We start from the raw sequence: 13645 nt of genomic DNA, 5'->3' as shown, positions 1-13645 counted from the left end.
AAACCATGATATTGCTATCATCATGTTTCACAGTTGGGGTAAGGATCTTAGGCTGAAATGTAGTGTTTGCCTTTTGCCAAGCATAATGCTTTTCATTCTAGCCAAAAAGTTCTATTTTGGTTTCATCCACAGAACTTTCAGTAGCCTTCTGGCTTATCCACATGGTCTTTCACAAAGTGTAGTCAGGCAGCAATGTTCTTTTTGGAGAGTAGTGGCTTTCTGTTTGCAACCCTGCCATGCACACCATTGTTGTTCAGTGTTCTCCTGATGGTGGTAGACATTACCCTGAGGTTCTCTGAGACCTCCTGGAGTATTACACACCTTACTCTTGGGGTGATCTTGGTTGGTTGACCACTCCTGGGGAAGGTAACCATAGTGTTGAATTGGCTCCATCTGTACACAGTCTGCCTGACAATGAACTGGTGGAGTCCAAACTCTTTGGAAACAGTTTTGGAACCTTTCCCAACCTGGTGAGCATCAACAACTGTTTTTCGGAGGTCCTCAGAAGTCTCCTTTGTTTGAGCCATGACACACTTCTACATACCTGTGTTGTGAAGATCAGACTTTGATAGTGAATACCAAGAATTCTGTTCTTTAAATAAGGCAGGACCTCCCACACTCATGCCTGATTATCATCCCAACAGTTGAAATACCTGATTCTTAGTTTCCCCTTCAAATGAACTGATAATTCTAGAGGTTCACATTCTTTTGCCACACACAAATATGTAGCTTTGGATCATTTCCCTCAATGAATCAATGAACAAGTATAATGTTTTGACTATTCATTTAATTGGGTTCTCTTTATCTAGTTTCAGAACTTGTGTGGAGAACAGATCACATTTTATTATGCAGAAATAATTGAAAATTCAAAAGGGTTCACAAACTTTTTAGCACCACTGTATTTGGCAAAGAAGGATCTAAGTCATGTAGGCCCAAATCAGCTCCTCCTCTCTAGGCAGGGTAAGAAGATTCTGTTGCACCTTCGTACAGTGGTACACAACAGTATATATTCCAAACTTTTCTAGATTTCCCTTCAGGAAAGAATATGATCAGAGTATTGGATACTGTTTCCTGGAGATATTCTGAGGACCTTCTTTCAGCAGCACCAAGCGATAGGTTCTCCCACAGCATTGTCCTTTAGTAATACAATAAATGTGTTGAAAGGACACATATCTTGAAGACAAATGTATTTGAAAAGAAACCACAGGAATGTCAGAACTGGATGAGATTATTAATTTATTTAACATTAGTTGCCAAAGTGACTGCTGCTTGTTAAACAAAAAACCCTAAATTTTGCTCTTCTTCAGTAATGTATCGCCTCCTCTGTCCATAGAAAGGCGGATGAAACACAACGAACTATATCTGCACACAAATGGTCATATGGAATAGGTACAAGATGTCTTTCTGGTTAGTATTTAAGGGAAGAACCTGGTGTTTAGATTTTAATAAACTGAGATTATATTGAGAAACTGCCCTATAGATTTTGACAGGGCTGTGTTCTTCATAACTGTTAGTACTGAGCTGTTTTCAACACATAGATGGACTTCTTACATAGCCAAAATTAATTCCCAACGGCAAACATAGAAGAGTCGCTGGGAGTGGGGTGGTATATACATTTAAATAACAACAACAACAACAACACTGGGATGAAGATGCAAGTTTTATATATTTATTTGTATTCCTCATGTGTTCTTCAGATGGACCAGAAGAGAGCAAGCAGATTTCTATCGCACTGTCTCCTCATTTGGGGTCATTTATGAGCCAGAAAAGAAGGTATTTGATTGGACCCAATTCCGATCCATTTCACGTTTGGAGAAGAAAACTGATGAAAGTTTAGAAAAATATTTCTACAACTTCGTTGCTATGTGTAGAAATGTCTGTCGGCTGCCCCACTGGAAAGATGATGGTGAGTGAGAACCATTCAAGGGCTTTAAATTAAAGTCAGAGTTTGTAATCAAGGCTTGCTGTGGAGTGCATCCTTTTTAAGATTTCAACTATTCCATTCCATTCTTTATTCCCAGTTCTTCTCCTAACCTATCATAACTTCTGAGTATCTTTAGTCCTCGAAGTGTTTCTCTTTTTTGCTGTAAATATACTATCCATCCATTTCAAGGATTCCAGTTTAGTCTCATCTTCAGATAGAAAGCTTTGAAATCCAAGTAGACCATTTATTATTAAGAGAGGCATTAAGGAGTTGGAGTAGGATTGAAGAGATAGAGGTTCAGGTCCACCCTCACTCAAGGAAACTCACCGCACTGGGACAGTGACTCTTTCTCAGTCTGACCTGCTTCACGGGGTTGTTGTCGTGGAGATAAAATTAAGGGGAGATCCCCAAATGTGGTGCCTTGTGCTCCTGGCAGGAAGTGTGATATATCTCACAAATGAAATATATCTGATATTTAAAATTATCTGAAACCTTTTATTTATATAGGGGCTTGAGTGATTTCACATGGCAAAACCATTCCAAAAACAATACATGGCAGATGTTAGTCCTCTCTTTGTCTAGGCTGGCAGGAACTGTACTAGCTGGCACAAGGGCATCCCATACATAGCTGGCACAAGGGCATCCCAGGCTGTAAGGCTATCTTACCTTTTCTGAGATTTTTTCCTCACTGTCATCTTACGCCATAGCTCTGAACACCTGCGTCATTAGCAGCACCTTGATTTTAATTTAAAACTATTCTGCTGCAGTCTCTCTCTCTCTCTCTCTCTCTCTCATATTTTGGTTTTATCTATTCTTTCTTTCTATTCTATATCTGTAGGCCCAACAGATCCCAGTATTTATGTGGAACCAATCACAGAGGAGCGTGCTGCAAGGACGCTGTATCGAATTGAACTCCTACGGAAGGTCCGCGAGCAAGTGCTGAGGTGTCCACAGTTACATGAAAGGCTCAAACTTTGCCGTCCAAGCCTATACCTCCCTGTGTGGTGGGAGTGTGGCAAACATGATCGGGACCTGCTAATTGGTACAGCTAAGCATGGGCTGAATCGCACGGACTATTATATAATGAATGATCCCCAGTTGTCGTTTCTGGATGCCTACAGAAACTATGCTCAAAATAAAAGGACAGGGATCCTTGGAGAAGAACACTTATGCTGTCACCACCAAGCAAATTCTAAACTATATTACTCCCCTTTGTATAATCAAGCAGAAAGAAAGCAGGCATCAGCAGAGGCAGAAACAGATAACTGTGTTAAGCTAATTAACTCAGGGAATGATCTTTTGCAGGCAGAAAACACCTCTCAGGATGGCAGCTGTGAAAATTTCATGTCTAAAGTCCGGAGTATGATTTCCATTAACTATGATGAGAGTTCTTTGCCTGACTCTTTGACGTGCATGATGTATGATGAAAAGGCCTGCAACAGTGAGCACAGTTCTTTTGCTCGTGACAGCCCTAGCTGCACAGACATCAGCAGCAATGCTACCAAAATGGCAGAGGGCAAAACAGATGGGGATGAAGACCTCTCCAGCTGTGATGCTGAGACCATACGAGAATCCACCTACTTGGATCATTTGCAGTTTGGCAGTGATCAGTTGGAAAATCAGAGTACAGGACAGGAGCTTTCAGAGAAGGAGACAAAGCCTTCTGAGAGTTTTGTTCAGGAAAACTGTAACGCCCTTCAGCATACAGAAAATCGGTATACTAGCCCAAAAGCAGTTCCATTTGAAAGAGATGGTATGGAGGGTGTCCTGAGTATAGGAGTCTATGGTCCCAGTCTTCGTAACTTTGATATCAAAGTAAAACCTGAGAAGAGATTGATGGGCTTATTGCACAAAAAGGGTTTGGAGGAGAAATTAATGCAGAGTCAAAGCCATAGTGAGGAGGAAGAAGAGGAGGAGGAAGAGGAAGATGAAGAGGAAGATCATCTGGAGACAGCAACTGACATTGTGGAAGATAGTGGAGAAGCCAAATATAGCACACAGGAGGAGCAGAAACACAGTTCATGTATTCTCACCACTCTGGATGCATTCATGGGGGAAAGGAATAAGGTACTGGTTGAATCAATCTCAAGTGAGCAGGCAGCATCCAAATGTGATAGTGAACCTGGGATGGGTGAGGATGATCAAGCTGAATGTGAAAGCCTTGAGGAACAAACTCCAGGCTTGCAGGAGATTCAGACCTGCCACCACCACTACCACCACTCTGAAAGAAGCCAGGCTTCAGCAATTCAAGTGGAGCTCCTTAAGTCACATCCTGTTTGCATGGAAGCAGACCTCTGGGGAGATGATACTGAGGAGAAGAGGGATAGTTCTGTTGTTCAACCTCTTTATGAGAATGAAATAAAGAGGGAAGAAGAGTGTGAGCACCAAGATCTAGAGAAGAGGGATGGAATCAGTCAAAATCAAGGTAGAATGTTGTGAAGATATATCTCAATTAGTTATGTTTTTGTATATATGTGTGGTAATAAATGGCTAATTGAAATGATGTAATTCAAATACCTATTTACTTACCCAGAAAACACCAACTAATGAAGTAGATCCCTGCCATCTGCTCTAGCACCCTGTCAATGAAACCAGAATGCTGTTTACCACTCCCAGTTTACTTTTGTCTTTTTTTCTGGGCACATTTCTAAATAATGCATCAGGGTGCAACTGTTCAAAACTTTTCTAAGAATATATTTGGGCATATATTGGGCTAGTAATGTTCATATCAATAAAGATGATGCTACAGGTTGGTACTTTGCTTTCAGGCATGCCAGCTTCCCATTTATTTATTTTTATTTAAAATGATCTAAAACAAAAAAATTAGAGTCAAGTAGAAGGAGTTTTCTACTTCATCTTAAAAAGGTTGAGAAAACCATGTCACTGTGACTGCTAATTAATTACTATAACTCTAGTTAAAGCAGTCATGTAAAAAAGTTAAGTGCATGTAGTTTTTTTTAATTTTTTAACATTTGTGGCCACGTAAATATTTTGATCTTCATTCAAACAATATATAAAAATAAAGGTGATGTAATTGAACAAAAATAGTATGGAAAATTGACTTTGCAGTCATTTATTCAACAAAAATTAACAGATAATGCCATTTCCTTCTGTGGAAAAAGTAAGTAAATACAAAGCCCTGTGTGCATAGAGACTGCCTGTCTCCCATAGCATCTGCCTGGCTGATTTGATCCTGCAGGGTTGGCGCACTCTGGGTTCTTTCAATTAAACAGTGTCCTCTATTGGTACCTCAGAAGCGCACCTTCTCTGTAGCAGTACGTGTCCTCTGGAACAAGGTCCCCTCTATGATCTGGATGGCTCCCACTCTGCTGTTGTTTAGAAGAGCCTTGAAGACCTAGCTCTTCACCCAAGCCATTGGTGAGGGAGAGTGATACCCCACTTCATTCCATCTGGTCTGTCGTGCTTGCCATCTTTTATCTTTATCTTTATCTTTTATCTTTTATTGATTTTATTGTAATTTCTTTGTTTGATTGCTGTGAGCCGCCCAGAGTTGTTGAGAGTTGGATGATATACAAGTTTAATAAGTTGTTGTAGCTAATATTATTATTAATAATAATAATAATTAAACCTTTGGCTCTAGAATCTTGTGTTGCCCCCTTTGGCAGAAACACCTTCAAGTAGGTGTTTCTTGTAACTGTCTACCGTCTCTGACTTCAACTGGGAGGAATTTTTTCCCACTCCTCTATGCAGAATTTTTTCATCTGTGTGATGTTTGAGGGGGTTTTTTTTGCATGCACAGCCTGTTTCAAATAATCCTACAGCATCTCGATGGCTTTGATTGGCCATTCCAGAACCCTCCATTTCTTTTTTTTTTCCCAGCCATTCCTTGGTGGATTTACTGGAATGTTTAGGATCATTGCCATGTTGCAAGGTCCACTTTTGGTTGAGCTTCAGGCTTCTGACAGTCTCCCATTATCCTCAAGCACCCTCTAGTACAAGGAAGAATTCCTAGTGGATTCTATGATGGTGAGCTGCCCAGGCCCCAATGTGGCAAAGTAGCTCCAAACCACCACATTTCCACCACCGTACTTTACAGCTGGTATCAGGTTCTTCTGGTGAAATGCTATCTTCGGTTTTCACCAAACATGTCTTCTGGTACTGTGGCCAAATAACTGACTTTGCCTTGTTTGTCCAGAGCACATTGTTGCAGAAATCCTGGTCTTGGCTTAGGTGTTCATGAGCACTTTAGCCTTGCTTTGATGTTCTTTCTGGACAGCATAAGTTTCCTCGTGGCACACCTCCCATATACAGAAGATCTAATTTGTGCAGCTTCTAACAGTAGTGTCAGAACCAAGCTTGCCTCTGACTTGGAAAGTGAAACTATTTCTGAGTCAGAGGAGGAATTGGAAACTTACCAGGCTGGAATCGGAGAAACGAAACTCCAGCATGACTCAGCAGAGTGGGAAGAATCTACAATGCTGATTGGGCAAGATCCAGAGGAGGATTTGAATATGCCAATCAGGACGCGCCAGAGACGTGCTGAAAAGCACACGAAGGAGAAGGCAGCCCAATTGGCTGCAGGAGAGTGAGCTGCCGGAGACAACCGATCCTCTAAGCCTGCAGCTTCGGAAGAAGAGTCCTTACCAGTGTCAGAGTCAGTGTCTGTGGCCGAAGAGGAACCAGCATTCAAGCTCCACTCCGAAGACAAATCCTGCATCTGCTGCCAGTGAGGAATCAGTGCCAACCATGCCCAGCAGCCTTTGCCTTGCTTCCAGCTTTGAAACTCCATGATCTCCTCAGCAACGTGGGCAAGCCTTGACATTCCAGCGCCGCCATTTGCCTTCAGTCCTGCGCATCCGTGCTTCGCATGCTCCGTTGTGTTCAGGAATTTCACACCTATCGTGTTCAGGATCTGGTTGCCAGCTTAGTCCTGGGCTTCCAGCCGAGTCCAGCCTAGTTCCAGGTTCCAAGCCTTGCTCCAAGTCTCCAGTCTGGAGAATCCAGCCTAGTCCGGGGCTTCCAGCCGAGACCTGCCTAGTTCCAAGTTCCAAGCCTTGTCTTCAAGGCTTCAGTTCAGAGTACCCAGCCTAGTCTAGAACCCCCATCCAAGTCTAACCATGTTCTGAGTTCGAGTCCTGCTCCAAGACTTCAGTTCATCCCTGTCTGTTGTTTGTAGTCCTGATCACAGATCCAGTGAGTCAGATATTCACCGTCAGTGTCATTCCAGTACTGTTCCAGTTTGAGAACCGTTGCCTCCATCCTTCGTGTTCCAGTCAGATCCAGTGGGCCCAGTTGGGCTTGCTTAACCCAGTCTAGCATATTAAGGACTTAATGATTGTAAATAGTTACTTAATAAAGAATATTCTTTGAGAACCTGTCTGGTGCTTAGTCTGAACAGGACAAGTAGACTCATGTGCTTTGACCTCAGTAATGATGAGTAGATTCATGCACTTTGACATCAATAATGATAAGTAGACTCTGCACTTTGACATCAGTAATGACTTTGACATCAGTAATGGCTTTGACATCAGTAATGACAAGAGCTACTAGTAGGTCACATGATGAAATTCTTAGAGACTTTTCAGCATCTTGTGTTCTGCTCTCAGGCTGAACTTAGTGGCTCAGCCTGGCCTGGGTGAGTTGGTAATTGTTTGAAATCTTCTCCATTTGTAGATGATCTTCTAGACAATGACATAATTGATGTCCAATTGTTTGGCGACCTTGTTTTTAAATCCCTTCCCAGACTCATAGGCATCTATAACCTTCTTTCTGAAGGTCTCAGAGAACTCTTTCAATCTAGACATGGTGATACCACACACTTCAACAACAAAGAGCAAATCAAACTAAATATCTGAGGTTTTGTAATGGTATGTGGGAATGACCTTGGGAGACAAGGAAGAGCCACAGCCAGGGCAATGGTTGGATAAGAGGCAGCTTAGCCCACAGCATGAATGTGGGCATGGCAGTTACTCAGAAGTGACCCTTCCTAGTTTCTTGGCCTGTAAAGATGACAGGAGAGAAATGTACTTTCAGACTTGCAAGATTCTGTTAATGTAACCTTCAGCAAAGGATCGTTACTTTGTCGTGGTGCTGGAGCTTGAGCACCTCAAGGATGCCATGAGCTAAACCGTGAAGGGCCACCCAAGACGGGAAGGTCATGACAGAGACGTCAGACTAAATGCGATCCCTGGGGAAGGTAATGGCAACCCACCCCAGTATTCTTGCCGTGAAAACTAAATGGATCAGTACAACCAGAGATATGTCAGTATACCATCGGAAGATGAGACCCCCAGGTCAGAAGATGGTCAAAATGCTACTGGGGAGGAACAGAGGATGAGTTCAACTAGCCCCAGACGTGATGACACAGCTAGCTCAAAACTGAAAGGACGGCTAGCAGCTGGCAGTGCTGGTGGTGAACGGTGAATCCGATGTTCTAAGGATCAACACACCATTGGAACCTGGAATGTAAGATCTATGAGCCAGGGCAAATTGGATGTGGTTATTGGTGAGATGTCAAGATTAAAGATAGACATTTTGGGCGTCAGTGAACTGAAATGGACTGGAATGGGCCACTTCACATCAAATGACCACCAGATCTACTACTGTAGACAAGAGGACCACAGAAGAAATGGAGTAGCCTTCATAATAGTAAAGTGGCTAAAGCAGTGCTTGGATACAATCCAAAAAATGATAGAATGATCTCAATTCGAATTCAGGGCAAGCCATCTAACATCACAGTGATCCAAATATACGCCCCAACCACAGATGCTGAAGAAGCTGAAGTAGAGCAGTTCTATGAGGATCTGCAGCACCTACTGGACAACACGCCTAAAAGAGATGTTATTTTCATCACAGGAGACTGGAATGCTAAGGTGGGCAGTCAGATGACACCTGGAATTACAGGTAAGCATGGCCTGGGAGAACAAAACAAAGCAGGACATAGGCTGATAGAATTTTGCCAAGACAACTCACTCTGCATAACAAACACTCTTTCAACAACCTAAGAGACGGCTTTATACATAGACTTCACCAGATGGACAACACCGAAATCAGATTGACTACATCCTTTGCAGCCAAAGGTGGTGGACATCTATACAGTTGGTAAAAACAAGACCTGGAGCTGACTGTAGTTCAGATCACAAACTACTTCTTGCACAATTTAGGATCAGACTAAAGAGTTTAGGGAAAACCCATAGATCAGCTAGATATGAGCTCACTAATATTCCTAAGGAATATGCAGTGGAGGTGAAGAATCGATTTAAGGGACTGGACTTAGTAGATAGGGTCCTGGAAGAACTATGGACAGAGGTTTGCAACATAGTTCAGGAGGCGGCAACAGAATACATCCCAAAGAAAGAGAAAACCAAGAAGGCAAAATGGCTGTCTGCTGAGACACTAGAAGTAGCCCAAGAAAGAAGGAAAGCAAAAGGCAACAGTAATAGGGGGAGATATGCCCAATTAAATGCAAAATTCCAGAGGTTAGCCAGAAGAGATAAGGAATTATTTTTAAACAAGCAATGCGCGGGAATGGAAGAAGACAATAGAATAGGAAGGACAAGAGACCTCTTCCAGAAAATTAGAAACATCGGAGGTAAATTCCAGGCAAAAATGGGTATGATCAAAAACAAAGATGGCAAGGACCTAACAGAAGAAGAAGAGATCAAGAAAAGGTGGCAAGAATATACGGAAGACCTGTATAGGAAGGATAACAATATCGGGGATAGCTTTGACGGTGTGGTCAGTGAGCTAGAGCCAGACATCCTGAAGAGTGAGGTTGAATGGGCCTTAAGCATTGCTAATAACAAGGCAGCAGGAGACAACGGCATCCCAGCTGAACTGTTCAAAATCTTGCAAGATGATGCTGTCAAGGTAATGCATGCTATATGTCAGCAAATTTGGAAAACACAAGAATGGCCATCAGACTGGAAAAAATCAACTTATATCCCCATACCAAAAAAGGGAAACACTAAAGAATGTTCAAACTATCGAACAGTGGCACTCATTTCACATGCCAGTAAGGTAATGCTCAAGATCCTGCGAGGTAGACTTCAGCAGTTCATGGAGCGAGAATTGCCAGATGTACAAGCTGGGTTTAGAAAAGGCAGAGGAACTAGAGACCAAATTGCCAATATCCGCTGGATAATGGAAAAAGCCAGGGAGTTTCAGAAAAAGATCTATTTCTGTTTTATTGACTATTCTAAAGCCTTTGACTGTGTGGAACATAACAAATTGTGGCAAGTTCTTAGTGGTATGGGGATACCAAGTCATCTTGTCTGCCTCCTGAAGAATCTGTATAACGACCAAGTAGCAACAGTAAGAACAGACCACGGAACAACGGACTGGTTTAAGATTGGGAAAGGAGTACGGCAGGGCTGTATACTCTCACCCTACCTATTCAACTTGTATGCAGAACATATCATGCGACATGCTGGGCTTGAGGAATCCAAGGCTGGGGTTAAAATCGCTGGAAGAAACATTAACAATCTCAGATATGCAGATGATACCACTTGGATGGCTGAAAGCGAAGAGGAACTGAGGAGCCTTATGATGAAGGTGAAAGAAGAAAGTGCAAAAGCTGGTTTGCAGCTAAACCTCAAAAAAACCAAGATTATGGCAACCAGCTTGATTGATAACTGGCAAATAGAGGGAGAAAATGTAGAGGCAGTGACAGATTTTGTAGTTCTAGGTGCGAAGATTACTGCAGATGCTGACTGCAGTCAGGAAATCAGAAGATGCTTAATCCTTGGGAGAAGAGCAATGACCAATCTGGATAAAATAGTTAAGAGCAGAGACATCACACTGACAACAAAGGTCCGCATAGTTAAAGCAATGGTGTTCCCCGTAGTAACATATGGCTGTGCGAGCTGGACCATAAGCAAGGCTGAGAGAAGGAAGATCGATGCTTTTGAACTGTGGTGTTGGAGGAAAATTCTGAGAGTGCCTTGGACTGCAAGAAGATCAAACCAGTCCATCCTCCAGGAAATAAAGCCAGACTGCTCACTTGAGGGAATGATATTAAAGGCAAAACTGAAATACTTTGGCCACCTAATGAGAAGACAGGACACCCTGGAGAAGATGCTGATGCTAGGGAGAGGGGAAGGCAAAAGGAAGAGGGGCCGACCAAGGGCAAGATGGATGGATGATATTCTAGAGGTGACATACTCATCCCTGGGGGAGCTGGGGGTGTTGACCGACAGGAAGCTCTGGCATGGGCTGGTCCATGAAGTCACGAAGAGTCGGAAGCGACTGAACGAATAAACAACAACAACCTTACAATAAAGTAGAAATAGTCTGCGTGTGCTTCTTGTCTGGACTACCTTGCAAGGCTGAAAGGTTTAAATAAGATGGGCTCTTCCCAGATACTCTCTAACAATATTCTAATCATTTGCACCTGATTTGGTGTACCTGATTCTAATTTTAGGTATTTGAGGTAGTGATAAAGGTAGGGGTGTATTTACTTTTTCCACATGTGAAATTTGCATTTATGTTTATTTAAATTACACAATGGAATACAAAATGTAAATGGTGCATGATATTTGTTATATTGTATCCCCTTTATCAATATTGTTGAAATGAAGATCAAATATCTACACTGAAATGTTTAAAGTCAATTTCAGTGGGATGTACTTACTTTTTCACATAACTCTATCTCTTACACTTTGATGCTTACTATACTATGTACTGTGTACTATACTATATACGATACTATACACTGTACCATACATCCTTACTATAGACCAAGTGCAGATAACTCAGCTTGCTACTGTAAGTAGTAGGTGTAGGGATGAGGACAGAGGGAGGATATATATAGAACCCTGATACTAATGTCCTCTGTGCAACTAGCTGCTTTGCAGATTTTTGCATCTGGAATATTAAGGGGTGCATAGCATTGCTGCTGTATTCACTAAAAGTACATACAGGTAGTCCTCGTTTAGCAACTACAGTTGGGACCGGCAACTCAGCCGTTGAGTGAAGTGGTCACTAAGTGAAAGTGCAACTGTGGTTTTGATCTTACTTCAGCTTTCCTTTGCTTTACCGACCTGCGAAGATTGTAAATGCAAGGATTGGTCATAAAGTTACTTTTTCATCACTGAATGGTTGCTAAACGAGGCAGTCACTAAATAAGGACTACCTGTATGAACTTCTTTGCAGCTGAGAATTCTAATAAGTAATGGCTGATAAGAATATTGCAGACTAATGTTTGACCCATAGCACTCCTTTTCTGTCTTAACCATTATACTTTTAATCCTTGCATATACAGGGAAAATGCCTGAATAGAGCTTCTGAATTAATTTAGTTTTCCAGTTAGCTGTTAGCTACACTATCTGAAATCTGTTTTCAAGTTTAGAGGAGCCCAATAAATTATTTCCTGAATTTTTAATTCTATTTTCTTCAGGAATGTTGCAGTCCGTAGACTGTTGCAATCTTTACTGTTTGTTTCATATTTCTAGTTCTGATCTATATTTAGCCATTTTCTGCATAACAGTACCTAGCATTTTAGGAGTGAAGGAAGCTCCCAGACAGTGAATACTGCTACTGTGGCTTCTAAGTACCTTACATTTGTTGAGAGTTTAGTAGATTCAGAGCTTTAACTAATCTGCTATTTTCTACGCTATCTAGATGGCTTTGAGAAGTTTTCTGAAGATGAAAGTAAGAGCTCCACGTTCGCTGTTCCTGGAGAGAGTGATGAACTTCATGATGTTCGGGCACCTACTATAGCTCAACTTTTGCAGGAGAAGACACTCTACTCTTTCTCAGAGTGGCCTAAGGTGACTTTGTAGTTTCAGTATGCATATATAAAGGATTTAGGTCAATGCTCAGTGAGAACTGAGAGCAACTTCCCATCTCGTCTCAAGATATTTTTCACATCCACAATATTTGGAATTACACTGTTTGCTGAGTTGTCTTTTAGAGTGTACTCAAAGGAAGATAAATCAATGAAAAAAAGGTGGCCACCTAATCAGAAAAGAAGTCTTACTTTAATGGATACCTTAACATATTGTGTGAACAAAATTTTCCTCTTATTTGTCAGAAAGGAAGAGGTCTCAGCCTCTGGTCATATTCTTTCAAAAATTAGAAAAGGCAAAACAAATCTATAGAATCTTAAAAGGTGGCGCTCATACATCAACTCATCCATAATACGGTTCACTTTGGTTTGGGCTTAATACAACATACGAATCTAGCCATTATAATAGTGAAGTATGATTTATAGCTTAACATGTGGTATGGACCCAGCCAACTGTGACTTATGCACCAAACTCTTGTTAAAACAAACTGTGGCTTACTGATACATTTCACTCTAATTTTGTTTCAAGATGAATCGTTAAACTCCCACCTGGGGCTCTGAGCTTATTCCTTTTATCCTTTAACCTAAAGATTTCGGTCATCGTTTTTGTTTTGGCCAGTTTACAACAATCACGTATAAAGGACAGTACTATCACTGATCACTCTATGTGTCAGGCCCAGCCCAAGAATGACCAAGAACCAGTCCAGCCAAACTTCAGTTCTTTATTTGCTAATGCCGTATAGACGGAATCTTGCCAGACTAAAGCAACTCAACCTCGGAAATAACCTGGAAAAGCTATAGGGTGGGGCTATTCTGAATCCCTTGGTTTTCTCACAACTGCCCTCTGGACTGTTTGTGCTGATCTCCTTCCCCTTCTTGGAATGTGCTCCCTCCTTCCTGAGAACCAGCGGGACTGCTGAAATCCACCACATCACCTCCCCCTTCAGAGACACATTCCATAACACTATGTCTTA

At 41.8% G+C, this 13645-nt stretch overlaps 1 protein-coding gene across 2 annotated transcripts in view; it reads left to right on the top strand.

Moving 5' to 3' along the window:
- Positions 1 to 13645, top strand: part of CHD6 (chromodomain helicase DNA binding protein 6) — a 109562-nt gene that overhangs the window by 82449 nt on the left and 13468 nt on the right. For both annotated transcript variants that reach the window (XM_063297252.1, XM_063297251.1), the window contains exons 29-31: positions 1698 to 1906; positions 2763 to 4349; positions 12506 to 12654. In XM_063297252.1, coding sequence (XP_063153322.1) covers positions 1698 to 1906; positions 2763 to 4349; positions 12506 to 12654 — 1945 coding nt within the window. The remainder of the gene's footprint in view (positions 1 to 1697; positions 1907 to 2762; positions 4350 to 12505; positions 12655 to 13645) is intronic.

Source organism: Candoia aspera, chromosome 3 (assembly GCF_035149785.1).
Source record: "Candoia aspera isolate rCanAsp1 chromosome 3, rCanAsp1.hap2, whole genome shotgun sequence".
Classification (NCBI taxonomy): Eukaryota; Metazoa; Chordata; class Lepidosauria; order Squamata; family Boidae; genus Candoia; species Candoia aspera.
The sequence above is the reverse complement of the archived record's forward strand: the minus strand, read 5'-3'. Positions and strand labels throughout refer to the sequence as shown.